Source organism: Fulmarus glacialis, unplaced genomic scaffold, assembly GCF_000690835.1.
Source record: "Fulmarus glacialis isolate BGI_N327 unplaced genomic scaffold, ASM69083v1 scaffold18353, whole genome shotgun sequence".
Lineage (NCBI taxonomy): Eukaryota > Metazoa > Chordata > Aves > Procellariiformes > Procellariidae > Fulmarus > Fulmarus glacialis.
The window spans coordinates 1-359 of NW_009201216.1; the positions used below are offsets into that span (position 1 = coordinate 1).

Below are 359 nucleotides of genomic sequence, written 5' to 3' on the forward strand. Positions count from 1 at the left end.
TCACGGTGAGTGCTCCCCCGGGGCACCCCTGGTGGTGCCCGGTGTCCCCGGCCCAACCTGTCCCCAGCCCCGCACCTCCGCAAGCCCCTGGAGCGTTCCCTCCTTAAACCCTGGCCTCGAAGAGACCCGTGTGACCGCACACCCGGGCCCCTGGCTGAGCTCTTGGGGGCCGTGCTGGGGCCCTCGTACCACTAAGCTGGATTGAGGTGGAGAACCCAATATGGGGAGCGCTCAGGGCTTTTCTCACATTCCCCCTGTCCGCCTGCAGTTCCTGCCCAGGCACCAGCAGCTGAGCGAGAGGGTGCGGAAGCGACTCTATTATGGCTGGGGGAAAGACTGCAGCCCGGGTAATCTCTCCC

At 66.0% G+C, this 359-nt stretch overlaps 1 protein-coding gene across 1 annotated transcript in view; it reads left to right on the forward strand.

Annotated features, from left to right (window-relative positions):
* Positions 1-268: 268 nt before the first annotated feature.
* The window catches only part of CNPPD1 (cyclin Pas1/PHO80 domain containing 1), a gene marked incomplete at both ends in the record, with an annotated part of 5,235 nt that continues 5,144 nt past the window's right edge, over positions 269-359 (forward strand). Inside the window, 1 exon segment of the mRNA XM_009573871.1 lies at positions 269-359. This exon segment is cut by the window's right edge and continues 1 nt beyond it. Within this exon segment, the coding sequence (XP_009572166.1) occupies positions 269-359 (91 nt within the window).